General features: G+C 43.2%; 1 protein-coding gene across 19 annotated transcripts; it reads right to left on the reverse strand.

The window, feature by feature from the left end:
- Window positions 1-586: 586 nt before the first annotated feature.
- LOC110509001 (F-box-like/WD repeat-containing protein TBL1XR1) lies at window positions 587-20,660 on the reverse strand. Of its 19 annotated transcripts, none has more exons than XR_016492773.1 (18): window positions 20,375-20,614; window positions 19,195-19,267; window positions 18,834-18,895; window positions 18,432-18,547; window positions 15,979-16,082; window positions 15,419-15,564; window positions 10,781-11,006; window positions 10,221-10,353; window positions 9,666-9,807; window positions 8,629-8,692; window positions 8,283-8,380; window positions 7,948-8,130; window positions 7,583-7,657; window positions 5,618-5,745; window positions 5,102-5,267; window positions 4,675-4,776; window positions 2,666-3,121; window positions 587-675 (listed from the first exon to the last, which is right to left on the reverse strand). XR_016492773.1 is itself a non-coding variant. In XM_090225141.1 (17 exons), the coding sequence occupies exons 5-17, from the start codon at window positions 16,034-16,036 to the stop codon at window positions 3,095-3,097; spliced, it is 1,548 nt and encodes a 515-aa protein (XP_090081267.1). In that variant the 5' UTR covers window positions 16,037-16,082; window positions 18,432-18,547; window positions 18,834-18,895; window positions 19,195-19,267; window positions 20,375-20,616; the 3' UTR covers window positions 587-3,094. The 19 variants fall into 19 exon arrangements, 10 of the variants coding, with proteins under 10 accessions (XP_090081267.1, XP_090081264.1, XP_090081266.1 ...); XR_016492776.1 differs by having other exon boundaries at window positions 18,335-18,547; XR_016492774.1 differs by having other exon boundaries at window positions 19,090-19,267; window positions 20,375-20,613.
- Between the last annotated feature and the right edge of the window lie 960 nt (window positions 20,661-21,620).

Genomic DNA, 21,620 nt, shown 5'->3' on the forward strand with positions numbered 1-21,620 from the left:
CAGAGAGGAATGGGAGAAACATCCCAAATACATGTGTGGAAAGCTTGTAGCATCATACCCAGGAAGACTCAAGGATGTAATATCTGTCAAAGGTGCTTCAACAAAGTGTCTGAATAATTATGTAAAAGTAAGATTCAATTTTTTTATATATACAAGTACAAAAATCGTGTATTGGGTGTAGATTTGTATTTTTGTATTAATTTTAAAGGCTGTAACATTTTATTTTACCTTTATTTAACTAGGCAAGTCAGTTAAGAACAAATCATTTTCAATGACAGCCTAGGAACAGTGGGTTAACTGCCTGTTCAAGCGCAGAACGACAGATTTGTACCTTGTCAGCTCAGGGATATGAACTTGCAACCTTTCGGTTACTAGTCCAACGCTCTAACCACTAGGCCGCCCCAGCCGATGGGTCTGAATATTTCCGAATGTACCATGACCATGGATAGACTACTGCACAGCCTATGGCTGAGAGGATGTGTATTTCATAAACTAAAAATATGAAATGTTTTTCAAAAAACATGCAATACACCAAAAGGCCTCTAGGTGAGAAACAAACCAAGTCAACGGAAAAACCACACGGCTATTATCAAAATAGATTTTTTTATTCTAGACGTTTCAAAGGTCTGATTGATATTACAACAGTCAGATGCGTAGGTTGCAGAGTCTCAGCATCTGTGTGAGTGAGAGAAAATAACATGGGTGAGGGCAAAGACAAAATGAAACAAAACAAAATCTGCACACTGGTATTTACCTACATGGTCCAGGGTGTTATGGATACATCCACATTAAAGTTTAGATTTATTGTTCTTGTTCATTTTTGCGTACATAGCTACAAATAAATCAGAATTATAAAAGTTTTTCAAAGAGTACAAAACCTTCAAGAGCTTTTTAGGCATAGCAAAGATAGAATTAGTACTGTAGGTAGGAACAAGAAATAGCAAACACTTGAATGCAGTGTAAAAAGATCATTTTAAAACAAACATTATAAAATACCATTCCACTGTCAGACTTCCTAATAAGTCTTCATGGTACGATCCACTCACTGTTGGTTATATTAAAGCAAACTTCAAAATACTCTTAGCTAGCTTCTGTACAAAATGCATTTGTAAAAACAAGTGACATTCTTTCTGAGCAAAGGAGGCTTTTGGATAATTTTTTTTGTTAAATAAAACACGGGTGTTTTTAAAGCCACTGGATGTTAGCTAGGGCTAAAAGATGGTATGTTGGAATGCCATGAAGTTGGGTTGGATCCAATGTGTACCCAACAAGTCAACAGTTCAGAAACTACTATTGTCCCTCGCTTTTTCACAGAACGACTGCACGCGTTCAGCTACTGGAGAGATATTAAACAGGATTATCCTGCGTCTGGAAGTACCAACCAGGGTTGGTGGTCAAAGCCATTTTAAAGTGCTCAAATTCCAATTCAATAACGGGAAGAAAAAAAAAAGTTGCCATTTATTTTCTATTAATATTTTATTCCAATGTTTGAATTGGGAGTTCACTTCCAGAATGAATCCAAATGGAATTGACCCCCAACCCTTGCTTGAACACATGTCCCTGTTTTGCATTATTCTTAAGTGCAGAAAATAACTTAACAAACCCATTCTTAGGGCTGCTCTTTTACAGCTATGACTGTTTAATGGTATTTTATAAAGAACCATTTCTCATGGTGAAAGACCCACATGATGCATAAGAATAACACATTTCCAAGCGTGTCTTCGAGAGTTATGGAGAATTTCTCAAAACCAAACTTGCATTCAAGAGCCATACAAAAAGAATCCCCTGTGATGTCACACATATATATATATATTATATGTAGTTAGAATGTTACGTCATATGTTCCAAAGTCCACCTCTCATCTCCCTGCCTAGAAAACATCACCTTCTGACCACCAACAAAAAAAATAAGCACCATCTATCCATGCATAGGCCTTGACGCAGCCTGTCTCCCAAGTGTTGGTGCTGGGTAGAAAATCAATCATCCACAATGACCTAAGAGCAGACACAGCAGTGCGTCCTCAAACAGAACACTTGAAACAATGGTTCACTCCAAAATCAATGTTGGTCAGAAGTTACAACTCAAAAGTAGTCTTGGAACGTTGACAAAATCTCATGTTTGACCAATTTCGGGTATGAAAACTCCCGGCTAACTTTGACATCGGCGTTTGTATGGGGGTTGTCCTGTGTCCTATTCATTCATGAGCTACCCAAAGCACTGCCATTCCTGTGTTCTGGCTAAAAGAGCCACGGAGGCACAGATGGACGATCAGCCTTTCCTTCTACATAACACTGAAACCTAAACATGTCCTTAACCCCATCCTGTCATATTTTATGTAGTAGCTAACGGTGATGATCTTTAGTCCAGAGATCTAACAGTTCACACTTGAAACCATTTCTCAAGGTAAACAAGCAAAATTAGACATTGGGCATTCCTCCTCACTAAATGCTCTCTGACAATTTTTTAAACAAACAATTTTGGGCAAACTGAAAAACAAGCATCAAAATTACAATTACAATTAACCCATTTCAACTTATGAAATATAGATTTGTTCAATGTTTTCTTGAGCCATAACAACAAAAAAAGTACAGTGTCAAAGTGAATGGATTTCTCCCAATAAACCGTTTCAAACCCAAATGGTAAAAGAAACAAAAAGCCTACTGACCTCTCCACTCTTTCCCCGACATGTAACACACAAACCTACGGCAAAAGGACGACAAAACATGCTGACATGTACAATATGCACACACCAACGACGTGAGGGAAAAAAAGACGTCTAATTTCTGGTATAAAGGATAAAAATAAACAAAGTAAACAAAGTAGCAGATATTTTGGTATGTATGCAATGGGTCCCCTTTGGGATTTTTAAATTCTCTGAACGTAAAAGTAATTTCTCTCTCCTGTGGGTCTGAGTGACTTGATGGGGTGGGGGGCAGACCCCCTTCTCTGGAGGTGTAATTTAAGTGTTTATGGTGGTGGTTGTGATGGCAGGCCATGGCTTCTGATGGGACTACAGCAGTGTAGACGACAGGCAGGGACAGTCATTTTGGCTATGTACACATTCGTAGTCGGTCCATGGCTCCCCAAACGAGCGTCATTTCCTCAGGTCTAATACACAAACCTGGAACAGAGAAAGAGAGCAGGAAAGATAGACATTAAATGTCATATGTAATGAGCTGGGCCATTTTTTTCTGACCACGTGACCAGACCTGGAAAACCCCTGGCCTTAACGGCCCTTTTTTATCTACTTTCCCATAGTCATAACTTCATACTGCACGCAGAGACAATGTTTAAGAGGTAGATTTGCGTGCCATTGCCAACTAGCATTAGCGCAATGACAAAGTCTATGGGTATCTGCTAGCAGGTACCACAGACTTCCTGTCATTATGCTAATGCTAGTTAGCATTATCTGGCTATTTGGCAATGGCTCGCAAATCTACCTCTTAACTTCCTTCTTACTTGAGACATAAAAATGGTGATGCATAAGTTCATCTGACTCTGGGGAAGTAGATAAATGGCCCCATTACCAAAATCCTGAAGTATCCCTTTAACATAGAAACCAACTATGCCTTTAACAATGAGACAAACACACATCCATTACTAGTCTAAGAGGTCCAGTATACACTGCAGAAAGTCACTTCATTATTCAATCTGCGGAACCTCAGCTTCTGACACCGCCTGGTATCGGTAACAGAGAGAACAGTCTGACCATTTTTAAGCCTTGTTCTGACACCACCTGGCATAGAGGTCATAGATGGCAGAGAGCTCGGCTACAGTGATGTACTAGGGCATACGCACTACCCGCTGTAGCACCTTGCGTTCGGATGCCAAGCAGTTGCCATACCAAGCGGTGATGCAGCCAGTCAAGATGCTCTCAATGGTGCAGCCGTATAACTTTGAGGATCTGAGAGCCCATGCCAAATCTTTTCAGCCTCCTGATGGGGAAAAGGCATTGTCGTGCCTTCTTCACAACTGTTTCTGTGTGTGGACACCAAGGAACTTGAAGCTCTCGATCCGTTCCACTACAGCTCCGTTGATGTAGATGTGTCGTCAGCAGACTTAATGGTGTTGGGAGTCGTGCGCGGCCACGCAAGTTGTGGGTGAACAGGGAGTACAGGAAGGGACTAAGCACGCAACCCCTAAGGGGCCCCCGTATTGAGGGTTGCGTGGCGGATGCGTTATTGCCTACCCCCACTGTGGTCCCTCAAAGTCCAGGATCCAGTTGCAGAAGGATGTGTTCAGTCCCAGGTTCCTGAGCTTAGTGATGAGCTTGGAGGGCACTATGGTGTGGAACTTCTAGAACAATCCCTTACAGATGACCTGTAGATGCTCAATACCATCGACAAACTAGCCGTTTGATTCATTACTCCTCAGCTGCAACTGTTGGCAAGTAAACACTTCTGTTCATTGCTCTTTTTGACCCCCAGATGAATATAACAGACACTGGATACTGGACAGGTAGCTAACAGATCATTAGCACAGTACTACAATCTATATAAAGTGTCACTACTTGGTGCTCGGTGAACGACGCCAGGCGTTTACCCGGACCACGAGACACCTTGGGCCCTAGATAAAGCTTTTAACTGGGGTCTGACGTTATTCCAGCTCAGCTCCTCCGGACACCAGGAAATAATTCCTGGCTGTGTCCATATAGAGGCAGCTAGTGAGACTTACCGATCCGTCTGATGCACTGGCTCCCACTTTGTCGCCCGTGGCGTTCCAGCACACCTCGAAGATGCCCCCCGTTCCCCTGTAGCTGTGGACTAAAGCACCCGTCTGGACAGAGGGATAGGGGTGTAATCAGCCAACAATGACCAGGAAAAATGGATTTGGGGCAACTCAATTTCAATCATGTTTACATTATTACACACATCTCACTAAGGGCTGAGCTCCAGAATTACATGCAGAACTCAAATTTTCACAGAAATCACCCATTGAAATCAATGCATCATATACGTCAGAGTCAGGCACCCAGATGCAGACCTAAATATTCAAACCCATTCGTCCACCACCAGACCAGCCCTAGAAGAAACAGTCGGGCTTGAGATGTGAATGATGTACGAGTGACGTCAGCGACTGTGTTTGTCAGTCCGTCCCGTACCTGTGTGTTCCAGATGTGGACACACTTGTCGAAGGAGCCGCTTGCCAGGTGGCGCCCGTCGGGGCTGAAGGCCACACTGTAGACGGGCTCCTGGTGGCGGGTGAGCGTGTGGATGCACACGCCTCGCTCCACATCCCACAGACGCACCGTCGAGTCAAACGACGCGCTGGGGAGAAGAAGAACAGTACTTTAGTATCCATCTTCTGCTCCTAACGACCCAGACACCACCCATTTGGGAGGGAGCATGGTGCAGCGCCCCTGGAGCTGTTTAGGAGGGTAAAAGGCAGAGAGAAGGACAGAAGATCTATTCACTTATATTTGATTACAGTGACGATCCTGGGCTCTTTATTTTTTCTCTTCAGCTGGGGGAAACAGAATATCACAGATAGAGATGAACACATGACTCCATCCTACGTCACGTACAGATCCTGAATGTTTTTTATGATACATAACCTCTTATGATTAAAACAAAAAGAGGAATGCTGGGAGTTGGAGTGTTTCACCATATTTTATTACCTGGCCAGCATCAGGTTGGCATTGGGGTTGTTGGTCCCGGGCCCCGTGGGGCTCCACTTGATGGTGTAGATCTCCTTACTGTGGGCCTGCAGGTCGTGGACACACGAGTCCTGCTTCATACTCCAAATCTGAGAGACAGACGGGAGAGAGACAGACATTATGTAGCACCATGGGATCGACAGAGACATTATGTAGCACCATGGGATCGACAGAGACATTATGTAGCACCATGGGATCGACAGAGACATTATGTAGCACCATAGGATCGACTCAGGAAGGAGAGAGAGAGAGACATTATGTAGCACCATGGGACCGACTCAGGAAGGAGAGACATTATGTAGCACCATGGGATCGACTCAGGAAGGAGAGAGAAACACATTATGTAGCACCATGGGATCGACTCAGGAAGGAGAGAGAGACATTATGTAGCATCACGGGATCGACTCAGGAAGGAGAGAGAGACATTATGTAGCATCACGGGATCGACTCAGGAAGGAGAGAGACAGACATTATGTAGCACCATGGGATCGACTCAGGAAGGAGAGAGACATTATGTAGCACCATGGGATCGACTCAGGAAGGAGAGAGAGACATTATGTAGCACCATGGGATCGACTCAGGAAGGAGAGAGACATTATGTAGCACCATGGGATCGACTCAGGAGAGAGAGACATTATGTAGCACCATGGGATCGACTCAGGAAGGAGAGAGAGACAGAGACATTATGTAGCACCATGGGATCGACTCAGGAAGGAGAGAGAAACACATTATGTAGCACCATGGGATCGACTCAGGAAGGAGAGAGAGACATTATGTAGCACCATGGGACCGACTCAGGAGAGAGAGAGACATTATGTAGCACCATGGGATCGACTCAGGAAGGAGAGACAGACATTATGTAGCACCATGGGATCGACTCAGGAAGGAGAGAGACACATTATGTAGCACCATGGGATCGACTCAGGAGAGAGAGACACATTATGTAGCACCATGGGATCGACTCAGGAAGGAGACAGACATTATGTAGCACCATGGGATCGACTCAGGAAGGAGACAGAGACATTATGTAGCACCATGGGATCGACTCAGGAAGGAGAGAGACAGAGACATTATGTAGCACCATGGGATCGACTCAGGAAGGAGAGAGACAGAGACATTATGTAGCACCATGGGATCGACTCAGGAAGGAGAGAGAGACATTATGTAGCACCATGGGATCGACTCAGGAAGGAGAGAGACATTATGTAGCACCATGGGATCGACTCAGGAAGGAGAGAGAGACATTATGTAGCACCATGGGATCGACTCAGGAAGGAGACAGACATTATGTAGCACCATGGGATCGACTCAGGAAGGAGACAGACATTATGTAGCACCATGGGATCGACTCAGGAAGGAGACAGAGACATTATGTAGCACCATGGGATCGACTCAGGAAGGAGACAGACATTATGTAGCACCATGGGATCGACTCAGGAAGGAGAGAGAGACATTATGTAGCACCATGGGATCGACTCAGGAAGGAGAGAGAGACATTATGTAGCACCATGGGATTGACTCAGGAAGGAGAGAGAGACATTATGTAGCATCATAGGACCGACTCAGGAAGAAGAGGTTGTAGATCCGGCCTATAAACTACGACCAACGGTCCCCAAAATACTCCACTAAATACAGATTTGCCAGTACAGTAGCTAGAGGTCACTTTCATTTAGGAAGATGTCAGGAAGCTTGTTCTGAGCTGTGTGTGTGTGTGTGAGAGCTGTGTGAGAGAGGTGAGTGTGCGTGTGTGAGAGCTGTGAGTGTGAGAGAGGTGTGTGTGTGAGAGTGATGTGTGTGTGTGTGTGTGAGAGGTGTGTGTGAGAGGTGTGTGAGAGAGGTGTGTGTGTGAGAGAGGTGTGTGTGTGTGCGAGTGGTGTGTGTGAGTGAGAGAGAGCTGTGTGTGTGTGTGTGTGTGTGTGTAATGACCTTAAGTGTCATGTCGTCAGAGCAGGAGGCCAGCAGACTCCCCGTGGGATCCCACTTGATTGCATTCACTTCATTCTATAGGAGGGAAAGAGAAAGGAATGATGAGTGGAAATACAAGGAAACACGTTGTGAACTTTATAATATAGCAGCACACAAAGAATTCATTAACTGTCTAAAGGCACTTCCTGTAGTGATGTGAGAACAGGAACAGGACGGGCAAAAGCCTTCACCTTTATATTCAGGTCAGTGCATTTGAAGACGAGGCCTTTAGACTATAGAGATGAATCAATGTCAGTCACAATGTCAACGTGACAGAGGAGACTGTTGAAACGCATCCAGGCCAGACAGCCAGTCCCTGGTCTTACCGTGTGTCCCTGAAAAGTCTTGACAGGCCGGTCCTGGCCCAGCTTACACACGTGTATGCACATGTCCGTGCTGCAGGAGGCAAACGTGTTGTTGCTCTGCCAGTCCACGTCCAGGGCCGGCGCAGAGTGGAAGGGAAACTGCTGCTTGGCCTCTCCTGTGTGAGCGTCCCAAATGATGGTGGTCTGAACGGGAGATGGATACACTGTCAGAGTCCTTTCATCATGACTGACCAATGACAGCACCCCATGATGAATCAAATTAATTTACAAAAGGATTTTAAATCCAACTGTCTATCACAAAACCCATTTATCTTACCGTATCCACGTTATCTTACCTTATCTACTCCTGCACTGAGGATGAAGTTTCCTTTCTTATTCCATTTAAGGGCAAATATAGGACCTTTATGCTGGCCCAAGGTACTGGCGAGGTTACCTGCAAAAACACACGTCACGGTGCTTGTTTAGCATGAGAACAGGTTTATGGGTCATCTATGATTGGGTGTTTAGAAATGTTGAGATGCTGCTCTAACCAAAAAGGATCCCCCTAAATGGATAGACATGTCGTCCAGAAATCACCTCATTGGACAAACGCTTATATTGGTTTGCCTAAAACCTATTAAAGCAAAAAATGTTAATGTAAACCATTAACAACGGCCGTAGTGCATCTTTAAAATGGCTTACCGTCTTTGGTCCATATTCTGGCAAAGCCGTCGTACGAGCCTGTGGCTAGCAGCGTACCCTCACTCTGAAAAATACAAATTCATCAGTTATTTAGGTTGTTTTGTTTTTTAAAACCAAAACTAAAACCTTTAACTTCTTGGTGACAGGGGGCAGTATTTTCACATCCGGATGAAATGCATGCCCAAATTCAACTGCCCGTTACTCATCCCCAGAAGATAAGATATGCATATTATTAGTAGATTTGGATAGAAGACACTGACATTTCTAAAACTGTTTGAATCATGTCTGAGTATAACAGAACTTATTTAGCAGGTGAAATCCCGAGGACAAACCATTCAGATTTATTTATTTTTAGGTCACTTTTCAATGTGACCTGGGTCGGAGGTGCTATCCTCAGATAATAGTATCGTTTGCTTTTGCCCTAAAGCCTTTTTGAAATCTGACATGTTGGCTGGATTCACAACAAGTGTAGCTTTAATTTGCTATCTTGCATGTGTGATTTCATGAAAGTTAGATGTTTATAGGAATTTATTTGAATTTGGCGCTCTGCATTTTCCCTGGCTTTTGGCCAGGTGGGACGCTAGTGTCCCACATATATCCCAGAGAGGTTATTAACCTGGAATTCTGGGTTGTCATATTTTTGTTTCTGTTGCACACCTGATTGGGACCAAACAAGGGACCAATCCTAATTTGAGATTTATATGCATTACTAAAACCTTGGCAAACAATTATCCTGATGACATCAAACATTTACCAGAAAGTCAGTTTTGCGATTAGGCTCAAAGTACTTTAAAAGCTCGCCCATGGAAAATACAGGGCTGTCGCTACTGAATAAAGATTTACAGTAGAGCAGGCTGTCATTTCCCTGCTCTATGAAGGATACGTTGAGTATCCTTCATAGAGCAGGGAAATGACAGCCTGCTCTACTGTAAATCTTTATTCAGTAGCGACAGCCCTGTATTTTCCATGGGCGAGAGAAGCCGGTCCCATATTTCCAGCTGGGAAGACAAACTAATCGGGGTCTCTCTCTAACTCACATTCCAGTCCAGTGAGGTGACGTCTTTGTTGCTGGGTACGTCCTGGCCTCCCTCCCGTATACAGTGTCTCAGCACCAGCTGCGTGGAGCTGCCCGTGCCGTTCTCACTCAGGTTCCAGATCCGCGCCGTCGAGTCCCCAGACCTACACACACACACACACACACAGTCATCCAACTTCTTTGGATAGCCTAGAACCACAGTAATGTCTGACTACGTAGATTGTATTATATGGTGCGTAGGATTCAATTAGATGTGCAAGTACAAAACACACAAACAAACATTATTTCACTGACGGTTACCACCAGCAACCTGTTGGAAACAGCCTTGACTAAGTTCTGCCACATCAAAATGTAGGTCAATGCTGTATGAAGGTGGATTTTACTTTATGAACAGAAATAATTTATCTTTAGGCTATGTCCCTTCTCTGTAGAGAGACAGAAGTAGGACAGACAGTGAAACAGAAGTAGGACAGACAGTGAAACAGAAGTAGGACAGACAGTGAAACAGAAGTAGGACAGACAGTGAAACAGAAGGATATAGGAGTTTGTTCTGTACCCAGAGGCGAGCAGGTCGTTGACGGGGTTCCAGGCACAGATGAACACCTCTGACTCGTGGCCCCTCAGCACCATGGCCTTGTTTTGGGGGATCTCCACATCCTGGTCCACCTCCATCATCTCTGCATGGTGGTCTGGGGAGGCACACCATAAAGTTAGACTCATCGTGTATCAAATGTCTTATATCCATCTAGAGTCCTCTATCTCTATGCTAGACACACAGATCAGAGTTTTTGGGCGGATTCCTGGGCCAATTCTGCACTTGCACATTCCTCCATCATTTAAAATGCACAGGATTTACGTAAGCATTGGCTGATGGAGTTTCCACCCCTGTTAAATCCATGACCAGAGGGGGATATTGCTAGCTTGTCGAATAGCAGCTAAACCTACGCTAGTGTTAGTATGGATGACAACAGTCTCCACCGTATATTGTGCTTTAGGCCTCACACCTCTTGAGTTTATGTATTGTAAATCAGTTGTACTGTTATGGATCATGAAAGGAAACATGGAAAATGTAACAAAAATAATCAAAGACGTGCGATAATAAAAGGTTCTGCTCACTGGCTAAGCCATGGGCGCCGTTCTCCTCGCCGTTGGCAGCGGTGCCTCCCTCTCCGTTCTTGGCACCGCCAGGTTGGAGGCCCTGGGTGCCGCTGGTGCTGCCCACCTGCTGCTGCTGGGCCAGCTTTTCCCTGTAGGCCTGCTGCCGCGTCTGCACCACGTCGGGCATAACCGCGTCGATCAGGGACAGCGACTCGATGGGCCGCCCGTCAAAAAGAGTGCCATCCTGGGTGGCAACAAGACAGCAGTTTGGGTTCTTGCACGGCTTCAGGTACTACTAATGAGGGTGGGGCTGGGAACTGCAGAGACCTCATGATATCATCACCATACTTAGCTGCTAATTCGATAAGTATTGCGATTCTTACTTTTCTATATGTATTGCGATTTTATATGTATTGCAATTATATACAGTTGAGATCAGAAGTTTACATACACCTTAGCCAAATGCAATAAAACCCAGTTTTTCACAATTCCTGACATTTAATCCTAGTAAAAATTCCCTGTCTTAGGTCAGTTAGTCACCACTTTATTTTAAGAATGTGAAATGTCAGTAATGGTAGTGATTTATTTCAGCTTTTATTTCTTTCATCACATTCCCAGTGGGTCAGAAGCTATCAAACTCGATTAGTATTTGGTAGCATTGCATTTAAACTGTTTAACTTGGGTCAAACATTGCAGATAGCCTTCCCACAATAAGTTGGGTGAATTTTGGCCCATTCCTCCTGACAGAGCTGGTGTAACTAAGCCAGGTTTGGAGGCCTCCTTGCTCGCACACGCCTTCTCAGTTCTGCCCACAAATGTTCTATAGGATTGAGGTCAGGGCTTTGTGATGGCCACTCCAATACCTTTGTTGTTCTTAAGCCATTTTGCCACAACTTTGGAAGTATGCTTGGGGTCATTGTCCATTTGGAAGACGCATTTGCGACCAAGCTTGAACTTCCTGACTGATGTCTTGATGTTGCTTCAATATATCCACATCATTTTCCTGCCTCATGATGCCATCTATTTTGTGAAGTGCACTAGTCCCTCCTGCAGCAAAGCACCCCACAAACATAACGATGGTCATTACGGCCAAACAGTTCTGTTTTCGTTTCATCAGACCAGAGGACATTTCTCCAAAAAGTACGATCTTTGTCCCCATGTGCAGTTGCAAACCGTAGTCTGTCTTTTTTATGGCGGTTTTGGAGCAGTGCCTTTGCTGAGCAACCTTTCAGGTTATGTTGATATAGGACTCGTTTTACTGTGGATATAGATACTTTTGTACCTGCTTCCTCCAGCATCTTCACAAGGTCCTTTGCTGTTGTTCTGGGATTGATTTGCACTTTTCGCACCAAAGTACATTCATCTCTAGGAGACAGAATGCGTCTCCTTCCTGAGCGGTATGACAGCTGCGTGGTCCCATGGTGTTTATACTTGCGTACTATTGTTTGTACAGATGAACATGATACCTTCAGACATTTGGAAATTGCTCCCAAGGATGAACCAGACTTGTGGAGGTCTACAAAAAAATATTCTGAGGTCTTGGCTGATTTCTTTTGATTTTCCCATGATGTCAAGCAAAGAGGCACTGGGTTTGAAGGTAGGCCTTGAAATACATCCACAGATACACCTCCAATTGACTCTAATGATGCCAATTAGCCTATCAGAAGCTTCTAAAGCCATTACGTAATTTTCTGAAATTTTCCAAGCTGTTTAAAGGCACAGTCAACTTAGTGCATGTAAACTTCTGACCCACTGGAATTGTGATACAGAGATTACTTCCCTTATAATTCAATGTAAACAATTGTTGGAAAAATGACTTATGTCATGCACAAAGTCGATGTCCTAACCCACTTGCCAAAACTATAGTTTGTTAACAAGAAATTTGTGGAATGGTTGAAAAACTAGTTTTAATGACTCCAACATAAGTGGATGTAAACTAGTTTTAATGACTCCAACATAAGTGTATGTAAACTTCCGACTTCAACTGTATGCATTGCGATTCTATATGTATTCCAATTCGATATGTATTGCGATTCTCCCGATTCGATAAACATTGATTCTATATGTATTGTGATTCTCATGATTCTACAGTGGGGCGAACAAGTATTTGATAACCTGCAAAATTTACAGTGTTTCCTACTTACAAAGCAGGTAGAGGTCTCATTTTTATCATAGGTACACTTCAACTGTGAGAGACGGAATCTAAAACAAAAATCCAGAAAATCACATTGTATGATTTTTAAGTAATTAATTTGCATTTTATTGCATGACATAAGTATTTGATACATCAAAAAAGCAGAACTTAATTTGGTACAGAAACCTTTGTTTGCAATTACAGAGATCATACGTTTCCTGTAGTTCTTGACCAGGTTTGCACACACTGCAGCAGGGATTTTGGCCCACTCCTCCATACAGACCTTCTCCAGATCCTTCAGGTTCCGGGCTGTCGCTGGGAAATACGGACTTTCAGCTCCCCCCAAAGATTTTCTGTTGGGTTCAGGTCTGGAGACTGGCTAGGCCACTCCAGGACCTTGAGATGCTTCTTACGGAGCCACTCCTTAGTTGCCCTGGCTGTGTGTTTCGGGTCGTTGTCATGCTGGAAGAACCAGCCACGACCCATCTTCAATGCTCTTACTGAGGGAAGGAGGTTGTTGGCCAAGATCTCACGATACATGGCCCCATCCATCCTCCCCTCAATACGGTGCAGTCGTCCTGTCCCCTTTGCAGAAAAGCATCCCCAAAGAATGATGTTTCCACCTCCATGCTTCACAGTTGGAATGCTGTTCTTGGGGTTGTACTCAGCCTTCTTCTTCCTCCAAACACGACGAGTGGAGTTTAGACCAAAAAGCTATATTTTTGTCTCATCAGACCACATGACCTTCTCCCATTCCTCCTCTGGATCATCCAGATGGTCATTGGCAAACTTCAGACGGGCCTGGACATGCGCTGGCTTGAGCAGGGGGACCTTGCGTGCTCTGCAGGATTTTAATCCATGACTGCGTAGTGTGTTACTAATAGTTTTCTTTGAGACTGTGGTCCCAGCTCTCTTCAGGTCATTGATCAGGTCCTGCCGTGTAGTTCTGGGCTGATCCCTCACCTTCCTCATGATCATTGATGCCCCACGAGGTGAGATCTTGCGTGGAGCCCCAGACCGAGGGTGATTGACCGTCATCTTGAACTTCTTCCATTTTTGAATAATTGCGCCAACAGTTGTTGCCTTCTCACCAAGCTGCTTGCCTATTGTCCTGTAGCCCATCCCAGCCTTGTGCAGGTCTACAATTTTATTCCTGATGTCCTTACACAGCTCTCTGGTCTTGGCCATTGTGGAGAGGTTAGAGTCTGTTTGATTGAGTATGTGGACAGGTGTCTTTTATACAGGTAATGAGTTCAAACAGGTGCAGTTAATACAGGTAATGAGTGGAGAACAGGAGGGCTTCTTAAAGAAAAACTAACAGGTCTGTGAGAGCCGGAATTCTTACTGGTTGGTAGGTGATCAAATACTTATGTCATGCAATAAAATGCCAATTAATTACTTAAAAATCATACAATGTGATTTTCTGGATTTTTGTTTTAGATTCCGTCTCTCACAGTTGAAGTGTACCTATGATAATGATACAGACCTCTACATGCTTTGTAAGTAGGAAAACTTGCAAAATCGGCAGTGTGTCAAATACTTGTTCTCCCCACTGTATATGTATTGTGATTCTATATGTATTGATTCGACAGCGTGCTTTCACTGTGATTTGATGTTCCTAACATATTGCTCACTATGTCTGCTGCTGAGGGACAAGAGAGAACAGTAGAAAACAAGTTTTGATCAGTCAGTGAAACAAAGTGCTGAAAACATGTTGGCTCACTATTTAAAAACAAAACGGAGAACAAGCTATAGGATGAAAAACAGCAGTTTTGGCGCAGGCACAGATGACCAGCACTAGCTAACTACCTACAGTAGCAAAAATGATAATAAATACATGTACAAATCGATACTTTGAGTCAAATATAGATAAGATAGTCCAAAAATAATATTGCGATTTGTAACTTCATTAATTCCCACCCCATCACTACAGGTGATTCAGGGCCAGATGGTTTTATAATACCATAATGGCTAAAGGGAAATTCCACTCAAAAGTTAACATTTCTTTCTTTACCTTTGAATGTTTCAATTGATATGTCTAACATGCGTCTTTACCCAGAAATTTGTCAAAATCTGTAGAAGAGCACTAGAAAATTACAATCCAATGACATCAGCTATTGCAGAGCAATAGAGCGGATGATGTCATAGGATTGCTCTTCCCTAGGATTAGATGTAATGTAATCCTAGATTTGCGGTTGGGGCAACTTCAACCGTCTTACATTTAGGAAATTAAAGGCTACAGAGAAGGTATTGAACACGGCGGCAGGTAACCTAGTGGTTACAGCGTTGGGCCAGTAACCGAAAGGTTGCTCGATCGAATCCCTGAGCTGACAAGGTAAAAATCTGTCGTTCTGCCCCTGAACAAGGCGGTTATCCCACTGTTCCTAGGCCGTCATTGTACATAATAATTTGTTCTTAACTGACTTGCCTAGTTAAATAAAATAAACAGTCAATATATAGGAAAGTTGACGGTTAGTGGCGTACAGTCAGTAAATAAGCAAGTTAGCATTGAGGGTACTGACCTCGTTGATGCTGACCTCTGCCTCCACGTACTGCAGGCCCTTCTGAATGATGGAGATGAGGGCAGCAGGGGGCACCAGGGCTCCGTTGATATTGGACTGGCTGATGTGGCTCTCTATGCCAAAGGTGAAAGCCGAGTGGGAGAAGCCTGGCAGACAGGGAGAGGGATGGAGAGAGGGACATTAGTGTTGTTACACCCCCGTCCTTCAAATCGCTACACCACTGCGTCATTAGGTTGTTATGGTTACTTTCACCTTGAAGAGTTTATACTCAGCGGGCAAAACTTGTTGAAATTATGTCATAGTGACATAATTTCAACCTGTGTCTGGTCAGTGACATCATTTCAACCAGCTTCACCAGCTGTGTAGCACTCAGTTAACATTCCATTTGAGGATTATGGTGGTAGATATATTAAGCATTTTTCCTGCATTTCAGCTAGATAAATTGCAGATCTGACAATGGATAGTGGTCCAAATTAGTTCAAAAAGAAATGTTCAATAGGACGAGACACTACATTTCTGGAGCAGGCTCAAGTACACGAGAAGATGTAGGTCTGTCTTACCCGACTCTTGCAGGTATCTGTACACCAGGAAGTTGACCTCATCACTGCTAATGCTCATTTTTAATCCTGGCGGTTAAACCATGGGGTCAGCGCAGGATAGGAGCCTAGCAAGAACAAGAGACAGACACAGTTACAACACCTACCCTGACGAAATATGAATGCTGAATCCTATTATAGTAAGACAATTATTTACTGAGTGAACTGACATGTCAATGAACCCAGTGCCTTCGCCGGGGTTGAACATTTGAACGCTTGCCCATGGATTACCAATACACTGATTAGTAACTAAGTATTTAGGTGGAACTGGGCATGCTTTTGAACTTGGTAGTCTTGGCAAGTGGCAACATTGACTTTCAACACGTAGTGTAGATTGTAAATGTGTAGTAGCTCCTTAAACAGGGTGTAATTCCCAAGTCAAAAAATAATAATAAAAAAATAAATAAGACTAACTCCCCAACAGATAATGACTTAAGGCCTTTTGATCCCTCACCTTGCCCGACCTACTTTGTGCAAACTTCATAACTCTGTGGCTACAGCGATCATCATTTGGCAGTACAATCACGGAGTTGAATTCTTCTTTGGTGGGTTGTGGAGTGTTCCCATCCTGGTCCTTAGGCGGGGCACCAGTTTCCATTCATTAATCCCGACAACTGGAAATCATTACCAAGCCCTCCTTAAAGAGGGCAGGCTAATTCTTGTGGACAAAACCACTGGGGGAAAGGAAATGGGGGGGGGGGGTTTGGGAATAATAGCCAGCATAGTTTGTATCCCTGCCGCGTATTTATTCAAGCAAAGCCACACACTGTTTAAACAGGACTGTGGAAATAAACAGGGACGACGAGGATGGCTGGATTGAAACTTCCAGCTCTCCGTCATGCCAGCACACTAAAGTCAACACTCAGACCAGAAATTAGATCCAACGCTAATCAAATCAAGAGCGCCTTGAACTCTGGCGAATGACGATGCACTTCATTGCGCAGACAGAATCATGACAATGTTGGGTGCGTAACCGCGTTGCAGGAGACACCCATAGGTGTTCACATTGAGTATGAGGGGTCAGGTTGCTGAGGTGGTGTCTACATACATTCATCTAAAATATATATACATATTTAAATACACGGACAACAGGTTTGCATGTTATTTGCTGAGTACATTGCTTTTCTCTTGTCCCGTATCAATTACAGACAGGGTCTCTCCTCGCCTCCTTCTCAAAAGGCGTTGGAGGAGAAGAATGAGAAAGTGCCAGGTTTTCATTCAAACTTGTAGCTGCTTGAAAACACCCACCCACTGGCCAGGATTAGTGATGTTAAGCCAGACCATAGCTCACATTGCGAGTGGTGGGTGACCTGCTGATAGCCTAGCCTGCCTACCATTGACTACTAGCCTATGCACTCAAATGGCGAATCGGAGGCACACTTTAATTACAATAATAAAAAAATAAGAGTAGCTTTTTAATCGTGGCCATCAAAACAGTTAGCACATGATAGCATATAGAATTTGTTATGCAATGACAGGGCTTATAAAAACAAGTTTCACTCCAGTAGCAGCTTTTTCAAGAGCTGCTCTCATTCTGTCTGACAGGTGACAGTATATTCCTCTCCTCAAACTAGGCTCTGTATGCTGTGCATGTGATAAGATACCTGGCGACTAATAAATACACAACTGACAATTTAATTGTACTAAATAATGCAAATTAACCTATAGACCAATAAGCATAACCAATCACATGTATTTTTGATGGCTAACCGGTTAACACCCCAACCTCTCGGTAGGCTATAGTACACTGTAGATTCTACTGTATTGTACTCCCTCTCTGAACGCGAGGCCCATGGACAGCACTTTCTCTAGGGTTGTCACGATACCAGTATCACGAAACTCAAGTATCGTGTCAAGGAAACAAAACATGAAGCGGACAAAATTTGCTGAGGAAAACAGTCCTAATATTGGAAACAAACAGCCTTATGTTGTTACCCAGAATCACATGTTTCTTTTCCAAGCCATAGCACAATATTTTACATACAGTAGGACCAAAGAGTTGTCTGACTTGTGTTTTCCTGCCATGGAAAATCATGTATTGTAGTACCTGGTTTCGTGACAAACCTATGTTCTATGAATACGAGCCCCAAGGACAGCAATCTCTCCCTGAGCACGAGGCCCAAGGCTGTGAGTGTGAATGCATTAACCCAGCACAGCACCGTTTGTACGGCACATTCCATCCATAAATCACAGCCGGGACCTCGAGGGTGAATGTGTGGGAAATCATGTCAGCTACAGCTCGACAAGCCAGATTACAACGGGTTGAGGCGTTAACTAATTGTGCCGATGTGTATTCCTATTCCCCTACGTAAATATTTACAGCGTTCAAGGGACGGAAGGTGTTTCTTTTTCCAGTCCGTGCCGCTTCAAGGTTGTGCCACAAGTCAGCCGGGTCATGGAGGGTGAATATGACTCACTGGTGTGAGGTCTTTGTCTCTGTTTGACGTACACTGAAGTACAGGCCTCAACCCCAGAGTCCTGACATGTTGTCGGGGGCATGACTGTGCCTGCAGACTCCTCTCGTGCTCCTTCACTACAGTTCACAGAGCGGATGAGAAAAGACTATGTTGATGCAAAATGACACGCTTATCCTACGTGGTATCCAAAATTAACTCTGCATCCTGGTAGTCCAGGTCTGAGCCAACGTATAGAAAAAGTCATCCTTACAACACACTTTGCACTCAAGTCAAAGTGTGAACCTGCGATAACCACTGTGCTTTCTAATTTACTTTATTGGACAAAAGCACAACTTGTGTGTTGCTTCTAAGGGACCCCATGTAGGCTATTACATACGATGATGTCAGCTCCAGATTACTCACCATGTGATCAAGTGTCCTTCAGAAGCTCATTGCTCCACCATCCATAGGAGGAACTCCGCAATCTAGGACCCAAGACAGGGAAAACAACAATGACGCTGTTGTTCATGTTGACCCTCCTCGGAGCCAGTACTTGAGTGAAACCTTGAGTATACTGTTTAAAAGTATTAAGCATGGACGACGCGATCATATTTCATAGCAACATCAGACCTCATGATTATCCATGACAAACATACAAATCCCAGCGCATAGATATTACCTATCAATGTTGTATGGAAGTTGTGAAGGAAATGTAGCAGTGCCTATGTAGGCAGATTGAGGAAAGAGTTAAGAGTTGACTGGCCAGGAAGGTTGTGTCACTCACTACACTATCAGGGAAACCGGGTCAGCAGTGTTGAAGCCAAAAACAGCCAATGGACCTTTGTGCTACCAGTGCCCTGGTGGGAGAATGAAAGAAGCAGACTGAGGAGAAGTATTTTCTACAGTACACAAGGACTGTGTATAGTAGTGTACCTTGAAAATGTGTGTTGAATTTTCAACATGTAGCCTACAACATGGTAGTTCAATTATTGGAAGGGCTATGATTTTGTTTCTATAACTTAGGCTCCGTTTTTTAGCTAGTCTGACTGAGCCGTTCCCTACTACAGTAGTTAATGAACTCTCCCCTTTAACTGTACACAAGTCACTAATGAGTGAGTCGTGAGTTTAAAACAGTGGATACCTAGCTAACGTTATTTCCCATGGTAGCCTAGTTGAACACGTCTACTTGATATCGAAGATCGGACTAATCCCTACTCATTATTACCATGGTCTTAAAATGAGAGGTTGAGCCCTGGCACCATGGCAATTTCTATTTCTTTAACACCCAGTTAACAAAAGTCCCCCACTGCCGAAGCATGAGGACCTACTAGTAGTGGCAGAAGACTGCTAACATTAGCACACTGGTAGCTAACTAATTGGAGGTCATTTACTAGTTAACTAGCTAACTAGTTAGCACAATTTACTATAGGTAACTTAAATAAACAGTTAAACGGCGTTATTTAAATTTCATCTAACGTATAACCTCAGTTTTTAAAACAGAAATTAATTAATCTAGCCAAACTATTACGGTCTGTCACCTAACGTTAGCTAGCTAGCGTTATGTCACCAGGCTAAAGCTATCTTAGCTAACTGGCTAGCTAACGGGGAGAGCACAAATCCCATCCCCCACACGGTTGTTAGCAAATGAGGCTAAGCTAACATAAGTTAGCAAGCTAGCCTGAGCACCGCGACGTGGTTTTTCCGCTCGCCACACTCCCGTGCCCATGAGGCATTGCTAAAGGACTTAGCGTTAGCTAGCTAGCTACACTAACGTAGTTGTTTCAAAAACCAAAGGCAATCGTTTTGAAAGGGGTGGCAATATTTTGCATTCATTCCTATGTTCCAACAACAAATACAAAACATACGATTCGGTCTTATATGAAATGTTCTGCTAAACGCTAGCAAGTAAGCTAGGCTAGTTAGCTAGCTGCTATTTCAAAATGTCCCCATAATCCAGTACCTACTTTGTCTGAAATCTTTTGATAGTTGGTTTCCGCTGTAATCCTCGTGTTCAAGCTAAACCATGTTATCCATTTACAAATATTGCAAAATTGATATCTCAAGGAAATGTATGAACATTTTAAAGATAATAGCTAGAGATACAGAGCCAGGCGGTTCGAAACCAACGGCTTCAGACACAGTAACGTGACTTTCCCTACAAAAATGGGCAGTCCTGGCAGCCTGCTACAGTCTTTCCAAACGTCACTCGTTGTAGCGGAGTTATCCGAGTTTACAGGAAACGTGTTTCCTACTGTTCAACCAGTTGGTGTAGTGCTATATTCTTAGGCGCACGGGAGCGGGAATTTATTTTATTACGATTAATTAAATTTCAATTCAAAGGGTTAATCGACGTGGGAAACATATCTTTACATTGCCAAAGCAAGTGAAATAGATAATAAACAAAAGTGAAATAAACAATAAAAAATAAACAGTAAACATTACATTCACAAAAGTTCCAAAGGAATAGAGACATTTCAAATGTTATATTATGGCTATATACAGTGTTCTAACGATGTGCAAATAGTTAAAGTACAAAAGGGAAAATAAATAAACATAAATATAGATTGTATTTACAATGGTGTTTGTTCTTCACTGGTTGCCCTTTTCTTGTGGCAACAGGTCACAAATCTTGCTGCTGTGATGGCACACTGTGATATTTCACCCAGTAGATATGGGAGTTTATCAAATTTGGATTTGTTTTCGAATTCTTTGTGGGTCTGTGTAATCTGAGGGAAATATGTGTCTCTAATATGGTCATACATTTGGCAGGAGGTTAGGAAGTGCAGCTCAGTTTCCACCTCATTTTGTGGGCAGCCTGCACATAGCCTGTCATCTCTCGAGAGCCAGGTCTGCCTACGGCGGCATCTCTCAATAGCAAGGCTATGCAGGGTTGTAAAAAGTATCCAATTGTGATACCTGAGTAAAAGTATAGATACCTTAATAGAAAGTTACTCAAGTAAAAGTTAGTCACCCAGTAAAATACTAACTATTTGAGGAAAAGTCTAAAAGTATTTGGTTCTAAATATACTTAAGTATAAAAAGTAAATGTAATTGCTCAAATATACGTAAGTATCAAAAGTAGTAGTATAAATACTTTCAAATTCCTTATATTAAGCAAAGCAGATGGCACCATTTCTTGTTTTTCAATTTTACGGATAGCTAGGGGCACACTCCAACACTCAGACATAATTTACAAGTTATGCATTTGTG

The sequence above is a fragment of the Oncorhynchus mykiss genome, chromosome 28 (assembly GCF_057628025.1).
Source record: "Oncorhynchus mykiss isolate SJ-2025 chromosome 28, ASM5762802v1, whole genome shotgun sequence".
In the NCBI taxonomy this organism is placed as follows: Eukaryota; Metazoa; Chordata; class Actinopteri; order Salmoniformes; family Salmonidae; genus Oncorhynchus; species Oncorhynchus mykiss.